Source organism: Aspergillus fumigatus, chromosome 5 (assembly GCF_000002655.1).
Source record: "Aspergillus fumigatus Af293 chromosome 5, whole genome shotgun sequence".
In the NCBI taxonomy this organism is placed as follows: Eukaryota; Fungi; Ascomycota; class Eurotiomycetes; order Eurotiales; family Aspergillaceae; genus Aspergillus; species Aspergillus fumigatus.
Window position 1 is genome coordinate 2,324,515 of NC_007198.1, and position 18,899 is coordinate 2,343,413.

General features: G+C 49.1%; 8 protein-coding genes across 8 annotated transcripts; 4 read left to right on the forward strand and 4 right to left on the reverse strand.

The window, feature by feature from the left end:
• Window positions 1-126: 126 nt before the first annotated feature.
• On the reverse strand, window positions 127-1,716 carry AFUA_5G09030 (F-box domain and ankyrin repeat protein; the record flags this gene model as incomplete). The annotated part of the gene is made up of 1 exon (XM_748641.1): window positions 127-1,716. The coding sequence occupies one exon, from the start codon at window positions 1,714-1,716 to the stop codon at window positions 127-129; it is 1,590 nt and encodes a 529-aa protein (XP_753734.1).
• Window positions 1,717-2,321: 605 nt separating this feature from the next.
• On the reverse strand, window positions 2,322-2,627 carry AFUA_5G09040 (uncharacterized protein; the record flags this gene model as incomplete). Its single annotated transcript, XM_748640.1, has 1 exon — window positions 2,322-2,627. One exon carries the CDS (start codon window positions 2,625-2,627, stop codon window positions 2,322-2,324), a length of 306 nt encoding a protein of 101 aa, XP_753733.1.
• A 324-nt stretch (window positions 2,628-2,951) lies between these two features.
• AFUA_5G09050 (heme-dependent oxidative N-demethylase family protein) lies at window positions 2,952-4,917 on the forward strand (the record flags this gene model as incomplete). The annotated part of the gene is made up of 3 exons (XM_748639.2): window positions 2,952-3,814; window positions 3,910-4,375; window positions 4,437-4,917. The coding sequence occupies exons 1-3, from the start codon at window positions 3,280-3,282 to the stop codon at window positions 4,915-4,917; spliced, it is 1,482 nt and encodes a 493-aa protein (XP_753732.2). The 5' UTR covers window positions 2,952-3,279.
• Window positions 4,918-5,447: 530 nt separating this feature from the next.
• On the reverse strand, window positions 5,448-6,230 carry AFUA_5G09060 (PRP38 family protein; the record flags this gene model as incomplete). The annotated part of the gene is made up of 1 exon (XM_748638.1): window positions 5,448-6,230. The coding sequence occupies one exon, from the start codon at window positions 6,228-6,230 to the stop codon at window positions 5,448-5,450; it is 783 nt and encodes a 260-aa protein (XP_753731.1).
• Window positions 6,231-6,391: 161 nt separating this feature from the next.
• Window positions 6,392-7,822, forward strand: AFUA_5G09070 (uncharacterized protein). The gene has a single exon (XM_748637.2). It carries the CDS (start codon window positions 6,589-6,591, stop codon window positions 7,651-7,653), a length of 1,065 nt encoding a protein of 354 aa, XP_753730.1. The 5' UTR covers window positions 6,392-6,588; the 3' UTR covers window positions 7,654-7,822.
• A 5-nt stretch (window positions 7,823-7,827) lies between these two features.
• AFUA_5G09080 (WD40 repeat domain-containing protein) lies at window positions 7,828-10,483 on the reverse strand. The gene is made up of 3 exons (XM_748636.2): window positions 10,124-10,483; window positions 8,417-10,061; window positions 7,828-8,326 (listed from the first exon to the last, which is right to left on the reverse strand). Exons 1-3 carry the CDS (start codon window positions 10,161-10,163, stop codon window positions 8,104-8,106), a joined length of 1,908 nt encoding a protein of 635 aa, XP_753729.2. The 5' UTR covers window positions 10,164-10,483; the 3' UTR covers window positions 7,828-8,103.
• Window positions 10,484-11,394: 911 nt separating this feature from the next.
• Window positions 11,395-15,215, forward strand: AFUA_5G09090 (uncharacterized protein). The gene is made up of 5 exons (XM_077804813.1): window positions 11,395-11,840; window positions 11,912-12,270; window positions 12,323-14,337; window positions 14,400-14,493; window positions 14,552-15,215. Exons 1-5 carry the CDS (start codon window positions 11,457-11,459, stop codon window positions 15,003-15,005), a joined length of 3,306 nt encoding a protein of 1,101 aa, XP_077660949.1. The 5' UTR covers window positions 11,395-11,456; the 3' UTR covers window positions 15,006-15,215.
• Window positions 15,216-15,437: 222 nt separating this feature from the next.
• Window positions 15,438-18,862, forward strand: mpkC (mitogen-activated protein kinase mpkC). Its single transcript, XM_748634.3, has 9 exons — window positions 15,438-16,335; window positions 16,423-16,470; window positions 16,562-16,691; window positions 16,743-16,786; window positions 16,864-16,963; window positions 17,018-17,374; window positions 17,432-17,513; window positions 17,579-17,762; window positions 17,821-18,862. Exons 1-9 carry the CDS (start codon window positions 16,280-16,282, stop codon window positions 17,954-17,956), a joined length of 1,137 nt encoding a protein of 378 aa, XP_753727.2. The 5' UTR covers window positions 15,438-16,279; the 3' UTR covers window positions 17,957-18,862.
• Window positions 18,863-18,899: the final 37 nt, after the last annotated feature.

An 18,899-nucleotide genomic window follows, 5' to 3' on the forward strand; every position in this document is an offset into this window, starting at 1 on the left:
ATGTTCCAACCATTCCCAGTCCAAGACACCTGTAATCAGCAAGCACCGTCTGGCAAGCATAGGCACTGGATAGTACATACCTTCCATACACGTATTTGAACCGAACAAGTCTAAACTCATCACAAACTAGATGGAAGAGGATCTGTTAGCTGCCTTCCGCAACAGATATTTCAAGACAGCAGGCGAATCCAGTGCAAGACGCGCAAGACGCGCAGGGGCCCTACGAACATTGTCTGTCTCGGTGATATCTGCATTGCCCTGCTCGACGAGAATCCTCACGACCTCCAGCCAGCCGGCTTTAGCCGCAAGATGCAGAGGGGCCAAGCCTCCAGGACCCAGCGCGTTGACATCGACTGTACTCCTGGACACTAGCAGATGGACGACGCCCGGCATGCGCTTGCGCAACCAGTAGTGGTCGTTCTGGCTCACCGCATGGTGCAGCTCCGTAAGGCCCCGACGATCGGGGATACCGACCTGGATCCCATGCTCGAGCAGCGCGGTGGCGATTGACAGACATTTTTCCACGATTTCGCGACCAACGTATTCCATTGATCGGTGAGCCGCCCGATGACTGAATTCGAGGGCGGCGTGGAGGACAGTTCTGCCGGCGTGATCCCTAAGGTTGATGTCAATACCGGCTGTGATGAGAATCTCTGCGAGTTCGGCATTGCCTTCGTAGAGGGCGGACCAGAGAGCTGTCTTGCCCCTTGTTGACTGGGAGGAAAGCAGCTCAGGGTACTTTCCAATGAGGAATTGAAGGACATCTGGGTGGTCGGTATTCGTCGCAGCATAATGAATCATGGTTCTGCCATCAGGGTTGATTTGACTAAAATCTGCACCTTTGTCAATGGCGGCTTTGACGCTGTCCAGACTGCAACGACTTGCAAGGCTAGCGAGGGCGGTGATGTCGCCGGCGATGTCAACACCGGCTATGATGAGGATTTTGACGAGTTCCGGGCTGCCTTTATAGATGGCTGACCAGAAAAATGTGCCGGCGGACTGGGAGGAAAGCAGCTCAGGGTACCTTCCAACGAGGAATTGAAGGACATCTGGGTGGTCAGTATTTTTCGCAGCTTGGTGGATCGCCGTCATCCCATAAGTCCTAGTTTGTCCAAAGTCTGCGCCTTTGTCAACGGCGAGTTTGATGACGTCCAGACTGCAACGACCAGCGAGGTCGTGTATGACGCTTACCTGAGTATAGTCAGCTCCAATGCTGATCAGCTTCTTGACCATCTCATTGCTCATTTTTGTTGCGTCACAAACAGGCGAGGCATATGGCGCGCACACGTCGTTCAAAGCAGGGTTAGCACCGTGCTCGAGCAGAAGGTCCACGATTGGCTCGTCATTGGCGCGAACTGCTAGTGAGAGCATGCGACATCCATCCAAGTCATATGCGTTCGGGTCGACACCTGCTTCTAGATAGTTTCTTACCTTGTTGAGTTGACCACGTTTGATGGCTTGGACGAGCGGCTGGGAAGGCACCCCGTGCGTCCGTTTGCGAGTAAGAATACCCTTCCCATCCTCTCGAAATCTGATTCGCTTTTTGTACTCAGCTTCATCAGCGAGGGCATGCTGCCTGGCAGCTCTGGCCAGGGGACGTTGCAATGTACCGTTGAGCCTCCGGGATGTTTGACCGAGACTAGCCACTGATAGAGGATCCAGGTAGTCAGAGATGCCCAGGAGGAGTTCCATAGGTAACTGCTCAAGCTGCGACATTTTGCCTGGGCGTTGTTGTTCGCTTGAAATACGACAATAGAGGTAGTCAACCGCGCTGATTGTACAGACTATCTTTGGATGACTGTAGGAGGGTTGAAGGGTCGAGGGATAGGTTGGTTGGAAAAGATACGGCACATCTGTGGACTTTCGCACTTGCTTTATAGTCTCCCAGTAAGACATCCTAATGTATTCTCTGCTTTCTGCACGACTATTGAGACAATAGCTTTGTGCAAACAATAGAGGGTTCTGAGATACTTGACAAAGGTTCTTAGAGACATTGTTCCTTGATGCATGCTATGGAAGGCCCAGAATGGAAGACCTTCAAGGGAGGTGCAAGACTATCCGTCTCGCAAATTAGATTTCTGGATGGCGAGGATGCAACTCGAGCAATGACCGAAAGAAAGACATTGTCCTTTGATCTTCGAGACAGCCATTGTTCGTTGAACAAAGAGACCGACAATGGCCTTGTACATGTTCCAGGCTCAGAATGGAAGGGAAGCGTGAAACCAACGGAAGGAGGTGTCTCTCAAGAGTGTCAAGGGCTTCGGCAATAGCCGCAGTATGACAATGGTGACCAAAAGTCGACCCTCATTCTTGAAGGTTAGTCAATCGGCCCTTCTTCCGTCATCAATGCATGGGCCGAAAGAGAGAGCGTGTCTCTGCTGTAAATGAATGGATCTGTGAGAAAGTCCAGGCCAGACAAAGGCCAATAGCTCACAAAACCATGTTGGGAAAAAGCGATTGATGATGATGATGATGATGATGTTGATGATGATGATGATGCTGAAGACGAAAGGGCAGAAACAATGCAAACAAAACACATGACCTACCGGGACAGTTTTGCCTGATTGGGAAATGCGGATCGAACTGATGCAAGAAGATGCGTCGAGCGAATACAGTCTGTTATCCATCGATCCGCTGGCCTTCCCCGCTCCCAGCCTCGGATCTTGAGATGTGTGTGTAACTCTATCAACCCTTACAACGGTGACACGGTGACATCATGAATGATATCGAAGAGTTCAAGAGTCGCTATGAGATCCCGACGATCGCTGGCATGTTTTGAGATATTAACAGTAGATGAAAGGAAAACTCGCTGTCTCGTTTTGGCACAATCCTGACGCTGGATGCGAGGAAGCCGAATAGTTCTGCAGCATGCGCAGCGGCATGCTGAAAGCTCAGTTAGTTCCCTGCCCATGCTACAACAGAGCTGAGTGGTCAGCGCTAACGTATCGCAGTACTCTATAAGAAGTCAGATCCGAAGGCTTATTTTAACCAATGCCATGGTCTTATCATGTTGCTCCAGCTTCGTCCTTATCTGATATCTGCTTCTCCGCACCAAACGTAGTAAGTTCAAGCAGGCCACGATAGAGCAATTCTTTGGAAACACGGGAGTCCAGACGAGTCCTGCTTGATCACACTTCTCCTTGATTGCTTTTTCTTGCAGAAGGGCCCCTTGCACATATAATCGCTTCATGAGTCTTGAGGCGGGTTCTGCTCTTGCCGAACAGGCGTAGCCACATCTTGTATGTCCTTTTTCCATTCATATACCGCTTCGCGAAACACATGAGAATGCAGATACTTCGTATGCTCGGTGACTGGCGGTTGTCTGGTCTGGTCGTGATTGCGCTCATTGGACTTCACATCGCCTTCAATCAATCCAGACGCAGGAAAGTCTGGCGGGGAATAAGTCTTCGGAGCCGTAATACGTTAGCTGCTGGAACGCCTCCAAGATCTGTCTCACCCGATAAGAAGCCGGTGATTGGGTCCGCGTCCCAAGTCAACTACGTCGATGTTTTACCACCACAGCGTCGGCAGGCGCTCGCTGCCTTGCCCGAGGGCTCGGCACAGGTGAAAGAGATTGACGAGGCCGGAGTCAGACAACTCATTCTGCCGATGAAAATGGATTACCGAAATTGTCAAGAACAAAGGTATACTCCGACAGGGTTCTCAACAGAGGAGATCAAAAAGTTAGGAGACTTCCCGGACTATGCAGCCCTAAGTGGTGTGCCTCTGCCCCAGCCATACCATAAGTTTGTCATCGACAAGGCCCTACCGAGGCCATATCGTCCGTTCCGGTGGACATACCATCAAACCATGTGTAAGCCTGCCTCACCAGCACCGAACCGTCCACTAGAACACCCCCCACAAGCATATATTTAGGAGCTGACGGTCATCATTTCTCCTTGCGTATAGCATTAACGAAAATGGAAACGGACTGGTGGATTGAGCTCGAATCCACATACAAAACTCGAATCGCGCAACGCAAGGAATTATACGCCAAACACGGCTCATCAGTCCTCGGCTATCTTCCAGGCTCTGAATTAGCTTGCAAGGAATTGATGGAGATGGTCTTGCAGTTTCTGTGCGCCCGGTATCCTCAGTACTTCTCGCTAGAGAGCAAGAGGATATTTAAGAACAAAATCCTCGACACCGAGCAAGACATCAAAGCCAAACATCCTTTGGAGGTCCTCCTCGACAATGTGCCCGAAGACTTTGCAATCATGCTGCGCGATGAGGAGACAGGCTTCTATTTCCTCCGCGCGGCAGTGATCTGCTCTGCTCTGGGTTGGAATGTTGGACTGAAAATAGGACTTCAGCTCCATCAAATCCATGGGCCGATCCCGGACTATAAGGAAAAGATGCAGTTCTCTATGGATCGGTAGGTCCAGAAAATTAAGAGAGTGGCAGGCCCAGGAGGTCACTGACAAGTCCTCCTCTAGGTTCTTCGCCAAAATGCCAACAGACAAACCAATCCAGCGAGGGTCCTGGGGTCTAGAAGTCGGACAGCCTTTGTACATGCCCCCGGGGGATCCTCACGAGAAACTTCGTCTGTCTCAAGACCCTAGCCTGCAGTTGGCCGATTGCAATCTGCGAGTGGATTGGCAAACACTGAGACGTCTGCCTCTGTCGGCAGCAGTCGTCTTCAATTTTAAGGCACTATTCACGCCTGTGTCCGAATTTCGTGATGAACCATGCATACCAGCCTTGGTAGCCAAGATCCTCAAAGAAGGAAAAGAAAATCTCATGAAATATAAGAATACATGGCATGTGGAGCATGTCGTGCTTCCGAAGCTTGAGGAATGGGCTAAGGAGCAGGAGGATAAAGGCCTCGTAGACAAAAATTGGCAAGTGGCTACATTGGACGAGAGCCCTTGGTTCAGGAACTGGGAAGACAAGTGGCATCGCCAGCAAGGTTTTTGATAGTTTGTTTGAAGTGGCCCAAATGATGTTCTTGGTGCTTCTGTAACATCTTTATTATCAATGGATACCAAGTTGCTTCTAGTTATACACATACTTACAACAAACAGAAACGTATCCTACATGATAAGTAGATTCAAGGGTATAATGAATCAAGGATATTCGCCATTTTGCACCGAGTTCATCAACCTGGTGGCGACTTGGCGAGGTTGGTCATAGACTTCTGGACTCAATCAGAGGTCGTCTTATTGCCCAGGAAGCTCCAGCAACACCACATATCGATTTTGCTTCCTTAAAGCTTCGACTGCGACTCTGGATAGCTTCAATAGGCACCTGGCAACGAGGATGCCTTGAGCCGCTTGCCAACGAGACGACGTCCGCACTGTCTAGCTCGCGCCACTCATTGGTGCGAATACGCAGGAGCTGGATACCCAACGGGGTGCGCATCAGTCATACATTGAGGGACAATGGCGGCCAATAATCGTGGAGTGTCAAAACTTTCGAGATGCTGATTATGGCGCCCAGTGACCCGCTCACTCATCCCCAGCGGCCTCGTTAGACCGTGACCCGCTTTTATCGCTGCCTTGGTCGCTCTCCCTATCCATTTCTTCCAGTTCGTCCGCCAGAGGACTGATGCGCTCTTCCAACAAATCCAGATCCTCCAACTGTTGCCGTGCCGGTAACTTCCAAAGACTGGTACCGCACACACGGTCTTTCGTCAGAAGATCGTCGACAAATTGATCCATATATGTAAGCACAAATGTGTCGCGTACTCGTCGCTTCAACTTCCGATAGTCGAGAAGGAGCGGTTCCAGTGTCTTGTAGACGTCGACCGGGTCAAAGGTTAGACGCACGTAGAACGCCGCCAGGGCGCGGAGGTATTTGAAGTCCCCTCGTTGTCCAAGCACACCATTTCGAGCCTGCTCCTCTGCCGTAGCCTCTGTCTCTTCGTCACTGCCCGGATCAGTGTAGTTGAGATATTCCAAGATGATTTCACGCTCGGGGTTAAGTTGCAGCAACTTGAACGCAAGACAGAGAAACGGGGTGGGTTTCTCGGCGACACCATATGTACCACCAATAGATGTCAGTTCGACCGCACGATCGCAAAGCGTTGCCGCGTTTAAACCGAAGCACTGTTCTTTCCAGTAATATGAGTCTGTAATGCGGTCGCGAACGGCTTTCTCGAACAATGTGGCGGGGTTGACACCGCGGACTAGGGGTCCTGAATAGCCACGATTGTCCAGAAGGGTACTCGCATCAGCACGATGGGACGACATGTTGAGAAGAATCGAAAAATCGACTTCAGGGTTGCCCATGAAGAAAAAGACGGAAGTTTGATGAAAAGCAAGAAAACCAGCTGTGGCTGACAGGGCGTGGCGCGGAGGCTGTGCCAAGACGGACTCTTATCGATAGTCGCCCCGACAACCAGCCCAAAGGTAAGCGGAGACGCTGGTGATGCAACATGTCTCAGGTCTGCTATTAGCAGGTTTGGTGGCTTCAAATCGAAGACCTTTTATTAAAAGATGATCTTGATGATTTATGCTATATAAGTTAATTGTGTGTGGTGGTGACTTGTCGTAGTCGTGTGTTGCTAAAATTCATGTGCCGCTGTCTTTCGTGCATCTCAGGAACATAAAACCACATTACCATGCGCACTTCAAGTTACACACAATCATGGTGCTTCTGACCTCCTCGACAGTTTCAGTCATTCTCTCCACCGGCGTGGTCTGCCTATTTACTCTTCTCCTTTTTCTGTCCGGCTACGTCCTTCAGCAGCAGTCTGTCAGAAGTATCCAGAGTGCTCTTCGACCTCCTGGGGTTCCAGACCCAGTCACCGGCCACGGATCAGCAGGGTCGTCGTTTCAAAAACGAGAGCAGAGTACTCTCTCGAATCTGATTCCTGAGGAGCAGCAAAAACATGTCGCCCATCATGCGCAGCCTGGAGCAGGAGGCAACTACGCATATCTGCAACTCCTGTCTTCCCCCAATCCATCTGATATCTGCTCCGCAATCCTCTTCTTCAAACAACTCGCCACAAAGGGCACAGCAATCAATGATCGATTGTTTATGTATCCCCGGGAATGGGATTTGCTGTCATCAGACAAGGTCTCGGACTCCGTCAGAACAGCTCTTTCTCTGCTCCGAGCCGCAAGCATCAAGTACAACGTCTGGCTTCTCCCCATCGACATGACGGCAGTCACCTCTGCAGGCTACGAACCGACAGACACCAAGCTTCTTCGTTTAGGCCAGATCCAGTTCATGCAGTACGACAGCGTACTGTATGTTCGAACACCGGGTCTGTTGCTCGACACTGGCAAGCTAGACGAGATGCTCCTCTCCCGGCCATTGCCCCTAAAATATGACAAGGATCGTCCCGAGTCCTTCAATAATGAAGCATGGATTCCCATGCCTCTTAGGGCGGACCGCGATGCTACTCTTCCGCCAGTGTACCTGATCACAGTCAACAACGTGAAGAACGGGCAGATTGAGGCGCGAGGCCATATCCCTAACGTGGCTCTCCCGGGCTTTGGGGGTCTGGTCACCAGCCCCAGGGGTGTTCACACACTTGAGAATAAGGGTAATGATCCTGCTGATGAGCCAGGGTATGTCTTCTTTGAACAGAATGGGGAAGGTCACGTTCAGTGGGCGCAGAATCCGCTGTTCGGTGCCTGGAGAGCGCAGCAACATGAAGTTTGCGAAGGCGTCGACTTTGATGAAGTCGCTTATGATCATGATTAGCAATGATTTTCTTACGATTATTTTTGTGACCATCTTGCGTGCTCTTGGTTTGGCTCTTGGAAGGAATTGGGGTATATTTACAGTTTGTGGCATCATCCATTGGGAAAGTAGGAACGTACCTACTCATATATATATCTATACACGAATGCAAATACGAAAGATCTTATCATTCGGTACCAATTAGTCCTTATTTTCGTAAGTGTTTGCCAAATTTTAAGATATAATATAAGTAAACACAATTCTAAGACACTTGTGTAGATGCCTGATGTCGTTCGTTGCGCATCATGAACAAAGGTCATCACATGCAATCAATGAATGCCATGATCCGGTTCCCCTTGGGATAGCCTCCACTCATTGGAACATTGACGCTCTGTCCGCCTCAAACGAGGCGCAAACAGAATGGCAGAAATCTGCCGGGATATATTATACATCGCAAGAAAAAAAAGGGAATTATCGAGGAACGTTGATCTCATAGCCTAGCAAAACCTCGGTGGTATTGCCTTCCCAGCCTCTATTACCACTTGTCGAGATCATAAAACGACAAGCCTGATCAATATACAGTTGTGATATAGTCCCGGTGCGGTGCCCAGGGATGATGAGAAAAGGTACCGTGGAATGGCGGCTGACTTGTTCGTGTTTCAAATCGTATAATCGAAGAATATCATGCGACGCACTGGAACAAATGGTCAGCAGATGTCAGGGCAAGGGACAAAGATACTGTATACTGTATTAGCTAACGAGGAAAGATAGAAATACTACTCACCAGACAATATGTCGCCCATTGGGCATCGCTTTGAGCGCTGTCACCGGTCCACTGCCCTGGGGAAATTTGAAGGTCCTCTCAGGCTCTCGTAAACCTTTATGGAGACTGAATTCCTCCACAGTTCCATTTCGACGCCCTGCATAAATATAATTCCCGTCCGGAGACCAGCATGCATTCATGCACCAAGGTGGAGAGTTATAGGGTGTGATCCGAGCAATGGGGTCTGCTTGCCGTCTGTCCCATACTCTGATTGTGCCGTCGATGGATGCGGCAAGGAATGTGTGGTCTGTTACTACACTCGACTCTTGTTGTGTTGATGCAGCAGACTCCTGCGCCTGTGAAGGTGGCTTTAATTCTTCCGCGTGTGGTAGGCCGTTCGTCACTGGTTGCGACGGAGCATTTATACTAGTGTCCAGAGATTCGCTCTTTGGGTTCGTCATGGTAGCGTCTGCACTTGCGTTGCCCTCTGTAGTCCCATTTTGTTGATCCATCACGTCGGGCTCGCCGGGTGCATCTGCATCGGCATCAGCATCCGGAAGAATGCCGTTGGCAAGAGCTTTGCCGAACTCATCATCCTCGTCTATTCCAAACGCGTTTCCCGATGCACCCCCACCTTCACCACCCCCGCCATCTGCATCTCCGAATAATGAATCGGCGGCACCAAAGAGTGAATCTGCTGGGGATCCCGCCTGCAAGTTTGCAGCAGCGCCACCTTCACCTAAATCGTTCGATGTATCCATGAAATTGAAGCTGTCAGTTCCGCTGGCATGATAGTTTGATGAGTAGGTGCCATTCGTCTGAGGTAGCTCTAATGTATCTTTTGGAACAGGGATTGTGGATTCTGGCCGAATCTCGATCGCCGCAATTTGCCCGGCGCTGGCACCGAAGACACGCCGCGTCTGTCCAGTATTCAAATCCCAGTCAAACACTCGCTTGTCCCAACTACCAGATAGCAAGGACTTCTCGTCTGGGGTGAGTTGCAGTACCGAGACGGCCGAAGTATGCTGTTGCAGGAGAGCAATCTCTTTTCCCTCATCATGACGAACTGACTGCAGACGGATACTGCCTGACTCCAACCCCGATAATAGCCATAGGCCTTCGCTATGGCTGGCTAGAGAATAGACTGGTGACACTGCATTGCCATCCATGCACTCCCAATATGTCATCAACACGCCCGCCTTCATTACGCTATCGACGAAGGGATGTCGTTGCGCCACGGTCAGCATCAGTTTGCTGTTGATCGAATCCACCCAATTGAACTTTCGCACATATCCATCAGACCCTCCACTAAACACCCATCGCATGTCGGCTGTCGCTGTTACTGCATTTATGGATGTACTGTGAGGTGCGGCCGTGGTTGGTACTATGTCGTAAGTGGATGCTGTTAGACATTCCGGACGAACTGGAGGGTGAAAGACGGAGGTCAAGTCGGAAATGATGTTTGTGGAGTCAGGGGAGGTCACTGGCATATCGGGATTGGCTTGAGATGCGATACCAGGCCCTTCGGATGCGTGGCTGGTATTCGACGGGCTTTCCGCATCTTGATCGGCCTCGGCGTCTCCATCGGCATCATTATCATTCCCTGCCTCGTCTGCGTCTCTCAGAGCGTCTTCCATTTCATCGTCCGAGCTTCCTTCTTGCGAGCCTATGTCGCCTGGCCATCAGCAACTCTTGCAAGAATGGTGGGATATCGGGCAGGGGGCTCACCTGCAAGATCTCGATCATCGTCGTCCCCAATTGAGGTCATTTTGAGGTCGCAAAACTCCTTGCTCCTGAAATTTTGTGTCGCAAGCACCGAATTTATGAGCAACAGTCTATTCTCAATGCGTCAATCGCTATGCGGTCTGACTGGTTGGGATTGCGATAAGGCGCAGTGATGCCTGTAGGGTCTGGTGGAGGAATTGCTGCGAATTTATGGACTCATGGCTTGATTCGGGCAACAAACCACTTCTCCTGGGATTTGGAGAAAACAATCCAGTAGCCACAGTAGAACCCCTAAAGTCGAAACAAGGCTTTTCGATTCATGCACCACATGAAGCCAGGAACCCTCTCTCCGACAGAATGGGGGATATCAATTTGACCCCAGACGTAGGTCACGTTGATTGCCTACTTCCTGCCTAAGGCCGCAACTTCCTCTCTTGGGTTAGCGTCATGATGGGATATCAGAATCACTAGAAACACTATTCCCGCCCATCGATTACTTTCTATCTCCTCTCTCTCTTAATTTTCTTTTTCTTTGCTTTTCTTTTCTTTCTCTCCCTCTTTCTCTCTTTTTGGTTTTGACCAATTTAACTAAACTAATCAGAAAGAGAGACAATCGATGTGGGCCTGTTAGGGTAGTGAACCATAGCAAGGGCATACAGTGGATTGCAAACGATATGGAACCTTCAACCTGGATAGGCGACTGGTTCCGAATAAATAAGTGTGGGATGGCATATTGCAATTGAGGGGATATTCTGAGTCTACCTATCTTAATATAATTATGCATACAACCTTGCCAAGGGCTGTTGGCATCCAAGCATAGCCTCACAATTCTAACTTGTGCCGGCATAGGAAAGCTTCTCTTTATATGGGACGGTAACCGGTATGGGAATACAGGAAGGCCTGAAAACAAAAGGAAGGTATAGTCCTGGGAAAGATGCTGGGCCATTACTTCACTTCACAGACGTTTGTTCAATACAAAAGAGGAGAAAGAAGATGATGAAGACCCGAAACACCGATAGGGCAGCTTGATTTCGTTTGCTTTTTAGTATTGTTATCCTTGTATAGTCCTATCCTATGCCGTTCCTTCTCGGAGTTGTGTCTAATGAGGACAGTCGCTCCTTCCTCATCTTTGTGAATACAATCTTGATTTCCTCTTCACTTAATTCTCTCTTCCATTGCACGAGAACTTCACTATATTTAACAGCTTACACCCAATACTGTTTGATCCTGGACTCGCCGGATAGCAATTTCTCTAGTCTACTAACCTGCAGACTCATCCAACTCATTCCTGTCCTGCACAGGCTTTTTCTCCTTAAGGCTCACGACTACGACCAAGATGGATTCAGGAGATGAGCATATCACATACTCCTCAGAAGGACTTTCCGAGACTTTGATGGAGCTGTCCATTAGTCATAATACCGAAGCCAAACTAGCTATCAGAGAATATTACCGCAAGCAGGATCATGGACAGAAAGATTCTTGGCTCCAAAAGCCGGAGATACCAACACCTGAAGAGATTCTCCCGTCATCTTCAGACGAAGATTGTGTGGAGCTCATGCCTAACAGGATAGATGGTCCCTGGACCTCGAAAGACTCCTACCTCAGGGCACACTATGAACTCCTTCGAGAGGATGCTGTTGCTCCACTGCGAGATGCTGTGGCTTACTTCCGTAATGACCCGCAGATGGTGGACTCCCAAGCTGTATCGATATACGAGAAGGTCAGCCAGTTTTCATTCTTGCTTCATATCCTTAGGAAAGTCGAATAGCTGCTTACCAGAATCTGGCTTAGGTTTACATGACTGGCATCACCTTCGCCCAAACGGGCATTGCTTTCCGAATCCGATTCTCCACTAACCGATCCGGAAAGAAGATAGTTTGGGAATATTCTAAGCGGTTGATCGCTGGATCAGTTGTCGCACTATCTCCTGCAAGCGACGCTTTCCGAAGCAAGTGTGTCATTGCTGTTGTTGCTGCGAGACCCCTGGAAGGAGTCAAGCAAGAACCTCCGGAGGTTGATATCTTCTTTGCCCAACCTGGGAACGCCAATTTCGATCCTCATCAGGAGTGGATTATGGTAGAAGCGAGAACAGGCTACTACGAGGCTATAAGACATACCATGACTGCTCTCCAGAGACTAAACCGCGAAAGGTCATTGAACGCAACAGGGAAAGTGACTCAGAACTAGCTGATCCCGCGTTAGGTTTCCTCTAGCAGATCACATATGCGGCCTGGATCCCGATGTTAATGCCCCGGATTATGTCAAAGAATTCCCTACTATGGACATCGAGTCAGTTACTACCGACGAAGAAAAAAAGATCAACCTCTTGGAAGGCTGGCCAGAATCACCAACAGGCGATCTCGACCAGTCACAGTGGGCAGCTCTGAAGCATATCCTTACCAAAAAATTAGCGATTATCCAAGGCCCCCCAGGCACAGGGAAGACACACGTTTCTGTGGTTGCGTTGAAAGTTCTGTTGTCTAATATGCATCCTCATGATCCTCCTATCATAGTTTCATCTCAAACAAATCACGCCTTGGATCAACTTCTGCGACACATTTCGGTTTTCGAGAAGGACTATATTCGCTTAGGAGGAAGAAGCAACGACCCCGAAATCAAGAAGCGCACTCTGTTTGCTATCAGGCAAAATGAGCCGGCGATCACAGTCCAGGGCGGTATGTATGGCCCGGCAATGAGGAAACACAAGACTCTGGTGGCTGCAATCGTGGAATTGCTGGAGGCTTTCAGTCAAGCAGACGATGGAACACCTCTGTCTTCAAAGCTCTTTGCGAAGCACGGGCTGCTGAGCGCAGAGCAATGCGATTCCCTCGCAAAGGGAGCTAAGGGTTGGGTCCGTCCTGGTGCTGAAGAAGATACCGATCCTCTAATTGCATGGCTCGGAGACCAAGTGGTAAAATTCCAGGTAACATACACGACTGAGAACTTTGGCTTTGACGAAGACGAGGTAGACCTTGAATATGAACAGCTCAAAGAACTCGAGGCGGAGCAAGGGATTGAAGAGGACGAGCACGAAAATCTGAGAGGACAATTCATCTTTCTGCGCGAAGCGATGTGTGGATTGGTTCCTTCCAGTGTTCCCGAGGCAGCCAATTTGGACCACCTGGGGCACTCTGATATGTGGAAGGTCCCGCTCAAAGCACGTGGAGTGGTTTATGATGCACTACGGAGACAGCTCAAGATGATGCTCTTGGAACAATTTCGAAAGCTCGTCGCTGCCTACACCAAGAATTGCGAAGATCTTCGGATTGGTAAGTGGGAGAGAGACCACCTCATTCTCCGGAAGGCCAGGATCATTGGTATGACTGCGACGGGCCTCAGCAAATATAGGGCCTTGATTTCGAGTGTGAAACCAAAGACAATTCTGATCGAAGAAGCAGCTGAGGTCATTGAGGCCCCGATAGCCGTTGCCTGTCTTGACTCGCTCCAACACATGATACTTGTGGGCGACCACCAACAGCTCAAGGGTCAGTGCGCAGTGCAAGACCTTGAAGGTGAACCTTTTCATTTGGATGTGTCTATGTTCGAACGGCTTGTGAAGAACAAAATTGGGTACGTTACTCTGAGGCGCCAAAGGCGCATGGTGCCGGAAATTCGCCGCCTGTTGGAACCTATATACGGGGAACTGCAAGACCATCAGAGTGTCTTCCGGCGTCCAAAAGTACCGGGAATGGCCGACGTCCGATCTTTCTTCTTCTCGCATAGCTGGCCAGAGAGCAGTGACAGCCTGTCGTCCAAATACAATGTGATGGAGGCAGAAATGATTGTGGGATTCTTTGTTTACCTTGTGCTCAACGGCGTTTCGATCGACAGCATAACCGTTTTGACGTTCTACAATGGCCAGAGGAAGAAAATATTGAAGCTTATGAGGAATCATTCGTACCTCCAGGGTCAGTATGTCAAGGTCGTGACGGTCGATTCATACCAGGGAGAAGAGAATGACATTGTCATTCTCTCCTTGGTGAGAAGCTCAAACGCAAAGAGAATCGGGTTTTTGTCAGTGCAGAACAGAGTCTGCGTAGCCCTCTCCAGAGCAAGGAATGGGTTTTATATCTTCGGAAATGCAAAGCTCCTTTACTCTGCCGATGAGCTCTGGCGGAAAGTGATCACCATCATGGCCAACGAGCTCCCTTACCGAAGCATTGGATTCCAACTACCTTTGATGTGCCAGAAGCACGGCAACACTACCCTCATTCAAGGTTGGTCTCTCTGTTCATACCATAATGGTCTCAAGAATCTATGCTGACTCGGGGTGTTGAAGAGCCTGCGGACTGGGTAAAAACGAATGGTGGGTGCCGACAACCCTGCGAGGAGCCACTGAGTTGTGGACATAAGTGTGTCCTTCAATGCCACAGGTGAGCCATCAGAAGGTTATCACGCCGAGCAGCTCCCACTGACGCAGTGTTTTTCAAGCTTCTCCCATGATCTGGTCCAGTGCGAACAGCGTTGCAACCTCCGAATGCTCTGTGGTCATGTCTGCGACAAACCCTGTTCAGAAAATCACGACTGTTTCTGCAAGTGCGAGTCGAGTCCAACTATTTTATCAGAAGGGGAACCGGCAAATGTGGCAGAGTCTTCGATCGACTATCGACCGAAGGATTTGATGGAGGAGGAACTAAAGCAACAGGCAATCAGAGGCTACCAAGAATTTGCGCAATGGGGAGCTAAGCAGCAAGACATTTTCTTGCTTAGAAAAGCAAACCCCAGAAGCTTGGCCACGATGCAGAGAGAAAAGCAGAATGTTATTCTGGCGAGCGCTTCCAGCTCAACGCGTCATAAGAATGGAAAGAAGAAGGCATCTGCAGTATCTCCTAAAAAGGCTGGGACATCGAAGGCCGTGCCGGAGGGGACGCTTTTGGACGACTGATCTGTCGAACTCAACAGTGCAAGTGGACCATGCTTGTGGCGAGAATTTGAGGGAATCTATCCTCGTGAGTTGCACGATAGTCAGCAGGGGTAGAGGAGAAGGAAGAAGTATGGAGCTGATCCAGCATAGGCTTAGTTTCAGCAATATCATATGGAACATCGAAGATTTTTGAGTGTTCTTTTTTATAGGGTTCAGGAGCAGAGAAACCAAGGACCATCACTTTGGTCTTGATACTTTAGGGCTGGACTGGAGGGAGATATAACGACCATCCATACCCACAACCCACAACAATAATAGTTAGTATGGCGAAATAGCTGCATAGTTGCTCGATTTCTGTAAAAGGTAATAGATACTCGCAGACAACCTAAATCTTGGAGATGGAGTCCACGGAAGCCTTACTGTTCTGACCCACTCTATGGAAAGGAACTGATCCTGTACCGTAACTGAAAGCTGTGTTGTATCTAAGTATCTATCTAATAGATATTATTATCTATTCGAGGGTAAACGGATCAAATGATTATTTCTGATATACACCGTGTCCAGTTGATATGCTGTATCCCTGGTTCTCTGGCTATCCTGCCGTGAGTGTTTGAGAAGTTCAGAAACTAGGTAGTCAGTACTTGCTGGGTACTTAACTACGTACTGCGTAGGCCCACCTAGCTTACTACCTTCCATTTTTTTGTGCCCCCTTCATTTTCTCACTTCATTATTGCCTGGCATCTCAGCCCACCAATTGAAATCCAACGTCCAGGTAATCCCCCATCGCCTTGTCGCCCTCCACTTACCTACCTACCTACCTTACAGTTCTTACCCTTGCCTAGGTATCTATTACTATTATCATTGTCATTTGCTTCCCATGTATCTATCTACGTACTCTGTAGTCCATATGGTCTGCTTCGAACAGTCGAGAATCTCACCCGTCCCTTTCTTGATTCTCACTAGCTCGGTTGCGTTCCCGGAACATTCCTCGGGCATGGATGTGTTTGTCACTTCGTTTACCACTGGTAGTAGCTCCTAGAATTATGCTACGGACCCCCAGCCCTTTCAAGTACTTTTCCTGAATCTTCTGGCTGGCTCGACTTGGTAAACAAGCCAGCCACATAGTCACTCAGATATCTGCACCATCCACACCCCCTCTTTGGACGGCTGATTACCTGGGTTCCCTGCCGCCTCGTCACTCTGATCGGATTATGAAATTCAGACGACTATCATTACTCGCTTCTGATTTCCATCGTCACAGAGGTCACAATACCTGACCGCTCGGCCCTATCCACATGGCTGAGTTTGTCCGTGCGGAGGTCTTGGGTACGAAGTTCGAATACACTACGAGGCATGTTTCTTTTCCACTCGTTGCGCTTGGTCTTGGACCAACGGTCGCTGAGAAGAACAAGTTCGTCGAGCTAACTGCTGTGACCAGATATGTGAACCCGCAGCCCATTGGTATGGGGTCTTTTGGCCTCGTCTGGTAGGTACTTACTGCGGTGGCATTGCCGCTGCTCACTGGCTCTTGAAACTTCTCACTGCGTCTTTGTTACTAATAACGCGTGCACCACTAGCTCGGCTTTCGATCAGATAACACAGCAACCAGTTGCATTGAAGAAGATCATGAAGCCTTTCGACAGTTCGTCTCTGGCGAAGCGTACATATCGGGAAATCAGGTTGCTGAAGTATCTTCGACATGAGAATGTATGGTTCCCTGATTCTGTTGCTGAGAGGAAGATTGACCCGGAATTATAGCTCATTTGCATGCGCGATATTTTTATATCTCCTTTGGAGGACATGTAGGCAACTATTCTCGTGACATCTTCTCCTTGTTTGGCTTTTACTGTCTTTTGCTGGTATACTGATGTCGGGTCAGCTACATAGCTACAGAACTTCTAGGGACTGACCTTGGGCGCCTTTTAAGCATCAAACCTCTTGACAGCAAATTCTCACAATACTTCATCTACCAGATTCTAGTATGAACATCAAAGCTGCGAATGACACCAACATGCCTTGCTAACTGTCAATAGCGAGGCCTCAAATACATTCATTCCGCTAATGTGATCCACCGTGACCTGAAACCAACCAATATTCTCATCAACGAAAACTGCGATTTGAAGATATGCGATTTCGGTCTCGCCCGGCTGCAGGAGCCCCAGATGACCGGCTACGTTGCAACTAGATACTACCGCGCCCAGGAAATCATGCTAACATGGCAGAGATACGGTGTTCAAGTGGACGTGTGGAGTGCGGGCTGTATCCTTGCTGAGATGCTACGGAGGAAGCCGCTTTTTCCTGGGAAGGACCACGTTCACCAGTTCCACCTCATCACAAACATCCTTGGAAATCCTCCTGATGCGGTGATTGAGAAGATCACCAGTAAGAACGTAAGTGCACTTGACTCACCAAGCCAAGATTCCCCTCCCCACTGATTTGGCATCTAGACTGTGAACTTTGTGAAATCTTTGCCGTCACGAGAGCCTCGAGACTTATCGACTGTCGTCCCCAAAGATACTGATTTCGATGGTAAGCACCTTTTGCGGAAGATGAAAAGAATGGCTGGAAACAGATACTGACACACACCTCTATAGCCATTGACCTTCTCAAGAAGATGCTGGTTATTGATCCCGACACGAGAATCTCCGCTCAAGACGCTCTGAGATATCCCTACCTAGCTCCGTATCATGATCCTACCGATGAGCCTGTAGCTTCAGGGCCTTTCGATTGGTCGTTCGACAGCGCAGACTTCCCAAAGGAGACCTGGAAGATAATGATGTCAGTATTTGCGTTCCGTTTACATTGACACTTGATTAATGTGTGGCCATCTTCATAGATATTCCGAGGTCCTTGACTATCTCAACGTCGACAATCCAGCCGACCCAGCGCCGTTTGATCCATCTACTCCCTTTGATCCGAGTGCTCTTGAACGAGAGTTTTCAGAGTTTCTCAGTGATTCGGGCCAAATCTAGTCCAACGCTGCTCGGTTGCGCATCTCAAGACGCTCATTCTGTCTTAGTGGCGAAATGACGAGGTAATGGTATTTGCAGAAGGCTGATCCATGGAACAAGGAGATTGTCAACCCAAGCCTCAAAAATCAGTCATCCAACCACAGGACCGGGACAACATGCAATAATACCTTTACGCCAAGAACAAGATTCTTTCATGATGGGAATTGACATCACAGCGTCGACCCCTCGTTCTTAACGTCCGAGCGAGATATCCTTGCCAGATATTTTCACACTGACAATGAAATTCTGATGATCTTTTTTACTCTTTCACTTGCTTTGTAGAAGGGCCCAACTATTTTACAACATAGGACAAACCTCTCTTTCTCGTGTTTTGTCCCAATACTTCTAACAACTCCCGCCATTTGGCTGGAGGTAGGCCATCAGAACATGGACTTGAGCGGCCTGACTCAACCTCCTCAAGGCTGTGCTGTTTGACATCGCTTGAAGTATTCCATTCTTCCCCACATCAAAGACAACATGTTTCTAAACGCTCAAACCTTCCTGCTCGGCTCTCTCGGTTTTGCGCTATTCACAAATTCAGTCACTCCAGCACCTACACCTGCAAACCACCCTGTTAGATGGCGCATCCATCTCTATCAGAACACCCGCTGCTCAGGAGTAGACACCTTCTACTCGGGCTCGGGCTCGCTAAAATGCGAGAATGAGATCTTGAATGGTGGTGCTTTGGGCTACATCAGTGAGATGCGTCAACCGCCTTGCGAGGTGGTTCTGTACAGCGATGAAAAGTGCAAAAGGTCGATTGGCACTGTTGCAGCAGATAGTCCGAGGAGATGCCAGGCTCCTCATGTTGAAGGCAAGACGGCTGAGATTCGCAGCTTCGAGGTGGTGTGTTAAATGACAACGTGATTCATTACATATTTTGTCTGCATGATGTATGATTTTG

Excerpts from the sequence above, each read along its gene's own strand:
- AFUA_5G09070 (XM_748637.2), top strand. The coding sequence starts at position 6,589 with ATGGTGCTTCTGACCTCCTCGACAGTTTCAGTCATTCTCTCCACCGGC.
- AFUA_5G09080 (XM_748636.2), bottom strand. The coding sequence starts at position 10,163 with ATGACCTCAATTGGGGACGACGATGATCGAGATCTTGCAG. Across the intron at positions 10,062-10,123 it reads CGATGATCGAGATCTTGCAG|GCTCGCAAGAAGGAAGCTCG; the intron begins GTGAGCCCCCTG and ends CAGGCGACATAG. Across the intron at positions 8,327-8,416 it reads AATGGGCGACATATTGTCTG|TGCGTCGCATGATATTCTTC; the intron begins GTGAGTAGTATT and ends CATTTGTTCCAG.
- AFUA_5G09090 (XM_077804813.1), top strand. The coding sequence starts at position 11,457 with ATGGATTCAGGAGATGAGCATATCACATACTCCTCAGAAGGACTTTCC. Across the intron at positions 14,338-14,399 it reads CAACACTACCCTCATTCAAG|AGCCTGCGGACTGGGTAAAA; the intron begins GTTGGTCTCTCT and ends GGGGTGTTGAAG. Across the intron at positions 14,494-14,551 it reads TGTGTCCTTCAATGCCACAG|CTTCTCCCATGATCTGGTCC; the intron begins GTGAGCCATCAG and ends GTGTTTTTCAAG.
- mpkC (XM_748634.3), top strand. The coding sequence starts at position 16,280 with ATGGCTGAGTTTGTCCGTGCGGAGGTCTTGGGTACGAAGTTCGAATAC. Across the intron at positions 16,692-16,742 it reads AGTATCTTCGACATGAGAAT|CTCATTTGCATGCGCGATAT; the intron begins GTATGGTTCCCT and ends CCGGAATTATAG. Across the intron at positions 17,514-17,578 it reads CAAAGATACTGATTTCGATG|CCATTGACCTTCTCAAGAAG; the intron begins GTAAGCACCTTT and ends ACACCTCTATAG.